This window comes from Nomascus leucogenys, chromosome 24 (genome assembly GCF_006542625.1).
Source record: "Nomascus leucogenys isolate Asia chromosome 24, Asia_NLE_v1, whole genome shotgun sequence".
Lineage (NCBI taxonomy): Eukaryota > Metazoa > Chordata > Mammalia > Primates > Hylobatidae > Nomascus > Nomascus leucogenys.
The window spans coordinates 3,886,062-3,889,408 of record NC_044404.1 but is presented as its reverse complement, the minus strand read 5'-3'; the positions used below and the strand labels follow the sequence as shown (position 1 = coordinate 3,889,408).

At 59.1% G+C, this 3,347-nt stretch overlaps 1 protein-coding gene across 1 annotated transcript; it reads right to left on the bottom strand.

Annotated features, from left to right (window-relative positions):
- Positions 1-202: 202 nt before the first annotated feature.
- On the bottom strand, positions 203-1,622 carry ACTRT2 (actin related protein T2). The gene has a single exon (XM_004092947.3). It carries the CDS (start codon positions 1,417-1,419, stop codon positions 286-288), a length of 1,134 nt encoding a protein of 377 aa, XP_004092995.3. The 5' UTR covers positions 1,420-1,622; the 3' UTR covers positions 203-285.
- Positions 1,623-3,347: the final 1,725 nt, after the last annotated feature.

The following is a 3,347-nucleotide window of genomic DNA, read 5'->3' as shown; positions in this document are numbered from 1 at the left end:
GACTCCAGCGCCCTACTCACCTGAGGCCCAGGGCCCTACTTTCACACAAACTGCAGATGGACACAGCCTGGCCTCAGCCCAGGCTTTCTTGGGAGGAAGTGAAGGGGAGCGGGTGTGGACCAAGACACTTCACAGATGCACCGTCAGGGCCAGAAATGACTCTGCCGCCCCCAAGAAGGAACTGAGCTGAGGTGGCCAGGTGTTCCAGCATTTGTCCTTTATTGAACATCCTCCCAAAGCTGGGGCTAGGGTTCACCCCACACGGTACCCCACGAGAAGCGGCCTTCAGAAGCATCTTCTCTGCACCACGGAGCTCCCAAACTCCTTGAAGTCTGCGGCGGTGACCCACATCTGCTTGAAGCTACTCAGAGAGGTGACGATGGAGGCTCCAATCCAGGTGGAGAACCACCGGTCGGGGGGAGCCGTGACCTTGATGGGGGTGTCCTTGGAGGCCAGCTGCTCCAGCTCCTTGAGAAGCCGGTCATCCAGCCCGTGAAACAGGGTAGTGCCCCCCGACAGCACGATCTCCCCAGAGAGGATCTTCTGGATGTCAGCATCACACTTGGTGATGCTGCTGGAGACCATATTCGAGAGCCCAGGGCTCTGGCTGCCCAGCTGCTGGGGCGCGAACAGGGCCTCGGGCGCCTGGTGCAGCGGGTCCCCGAGGCTGATGATGTTCCCATCGGGCAGCTTGTACTCCCTCAGGACCTCCTCCGGCCTCTGGGAAAGCTCCTTCTCGGGCTCCAAGGCCACATAGCACAGCTTCTTTTTGATGTCATCCACGAGACCCTTGTCCAGCTCGCAGGGGAAGGTGTGGCCGCTGGCCAGGAGCAGCTGCATGAGGAGCTCCGTGATGTCCCTGCCCGCCACGTGGAGCTTGGTGACTGCATGGGGCAGGGAGTAACCCTCGAAGATGGGGACAGTGCAGGTGACCCCATCCCCGCTGTCCACCACCAGGCCTGTGACGCAGGCCGAGGCGTAGAGAGCCAGCACTGCCTGGTCCGACAGGTAGAAAGCGGGCACGCCGAAGCTCTCGAACATGACTTCCGCCATCTTTTCGCGGTTCTCCCTGGGATTCAGGGAGGGCTCCGTCGCGAGCAGGGGCTGGTTGCTGGGTTTCACGCCCAGCTCCCACTCAAAGAGATGCTTCCAGAGTCTCTCCATGTCATCCCACCCTGTGATTAGGCCACGCTCGATGGGGGAGTACAGCTGCAGGGCCTCCTGCTTGTACAGGGCCTCCTCCCCAACAAAGTACTTCTTCTGGTTGGCCCCTGCTGAGGGTGCCTGGAATTTCAGGTGCCCCACGATGCAGCTGACAATGTGCCGGGGTCCAAACTCCCCAGACAGGCCCGCCTTGCAGAGCCCCGAGCCATTGTCAAAAATCACAGCCGGGGAGTCTAAAGTGTGCGGATTAAACATGCCCACAGCCTTCCCTTCTCAGCCTCATCAAAATAAAGACCAGCCCTCCAGGGCTACTTTGTGATGCAATAGGGGATCCCGCAGCTCTTCCCACGGCTCTCGGGGTGTCTCAAGGCAGGGCTAGCACCGCGCCCTCAGCCGCAGGTCTGTTCTCCCTTCAGGTGGCCTGGGCCTGCTGAGGCCTCTTCCAGGGGGTTGTCTCTTAGGTAACAATCCAGCCAAGGCAACGATTGTCCTGAGCCTCAGGGGCCCTGGGGGCGGGGCTCTGAGTCCCCCATCCCCCACAGGGTGAGGTGCTCAAGAGAGAGAGGCAAGTGCATCTTAGGGCAGTGCTGGACAAGCCTGTGGACTGAGGCAGAGTGGAGAGAAGCAGCCCAGCCTGGGTGCACCATAGAAAACCAGCTTCTCTGGCCCCTGAGCTGCAGCCTCTGGGGTGACAACACTTCCCTTTGCTAAGGGGGAGAACCAAGCACCAGGTTGGAGGGGTGTCGTAAGCAGTTCTGTCCCAACAGAAACTTAGAATGTGCTTTTGAATAGTGATTCTTCCAGGAAGCTCTCAGGGATTTCTCCTCCCTCCATCCCATTAGTCCTGGCTATCTGTCCCACTGGGTAGACCCTATTCAAAGCCCTCTGGGCTGCTGGCCCTTTGTCCAGGAATACATCTCTGCTCTGGCTTGAGGCCAGGACCCTTCATTCCTCTCTGCAGACTCTGAAGTGCCGGCACACAGCAAAGTCCAGCAGCCATAGAGTTGGGAACCCCAACAGCCCTGAAGATATGGCCCGCTGGTTTCACATGGGCTGCCTGGATTGCAGCCTGTGACACCTCTCTGTGTCTACGAGCTGCCACACAGTCAGGTCACAACCACAGAGCAATGCTCAGAGATGACCAGGCCGTTAAGGGTCAAGGCCTGAGCATGACCAGGAAGGAGGCACTAGGCCAGGCCAAGGGCACCAGCTCTGGACTATCAGAGGACCCACAACAGTGCACGCCCGGCACTCAGACCCCCGCTTGGTCTTCCGCTTGGGGAGAAAGTGCGAGGGGATCCAATCTGGGAACCAGCTTCACTTCTTTCCTAAGGAGGTTGGAGGTGGCCTTGGAGAATATGAGGTTTATTCTCCCTCTCCTGTCATATCCACAATCACGCTCCAGCCCAGCTTGGTCCCCCAGAGGACGCCTCCTGGGGTCACTCCCCTTCTGGAGCCCCTCAGCTCCTGCTGGTGGTCCCCTCTGTGTGTCCTGCCTGCCCTGCTGACCCAGCAGCAGGCATTAATCCAATGGTGGTGTAGACACATGTTGTAGATGGGCAGTCTAGACACGTGGTACAGATACGTGGTGTACACACAAGATACAGACACGTATGGATGTGCCGTATAGACGCATGGGGTAGATGGGTGGTGTAGACACGCACTGTACACTCGTTGTTGATGTGTGTGTAGACGTGTCTTGTTGACACATGGCTTTGTGGGCACCACTAATCCCTGGGTGGGAGTCAACAAAAACTTGATTATTGAAGGATTTTCCTAGAGGGCACCCCCCCCCAGAGAGAAACTGAGTCAAACGCGTGCCAGGGCGGCTGTGGCTTTTAAATCTCCATTTCTCTGGAAACTGTGGCACCCACCACACAGCTTGCTTGCAGTTGTCTCAGAGACCCCGGGCTCCCCGAGGCTGTAGGTGTGGATGGAGGCACTGACCCATGGGCATGGCCTGGGGCCCTGAGGCCTCCTTCGAAACCTGCTGACCCAGGCCCTGGAGCTCCTCCCTGCCCACATCAAGGTCACCCCACAGGTCCTGCTGAGGGTCACCTGAGGCCTGTGCTGGGGGACGGGGAGAGTGTCCTGGGGCAGGGGCAGGCACCATCCTCACCCTGTTCCTGTTCGATAGTGGACAGGGGCAGAGGGGGCCCCCCTGGAAGGCCATCTTCCAGGCA

What these genes read in the sequence shown, in the direction of transcription:
- ACTRT2 (XM_004092947.3), bottom strand. Translation starts at nt 1,419, where the DNA reads ATGTTTAATCCGCACACTTTAGACTCCCCGGCTGTGATTTTTGACAAT.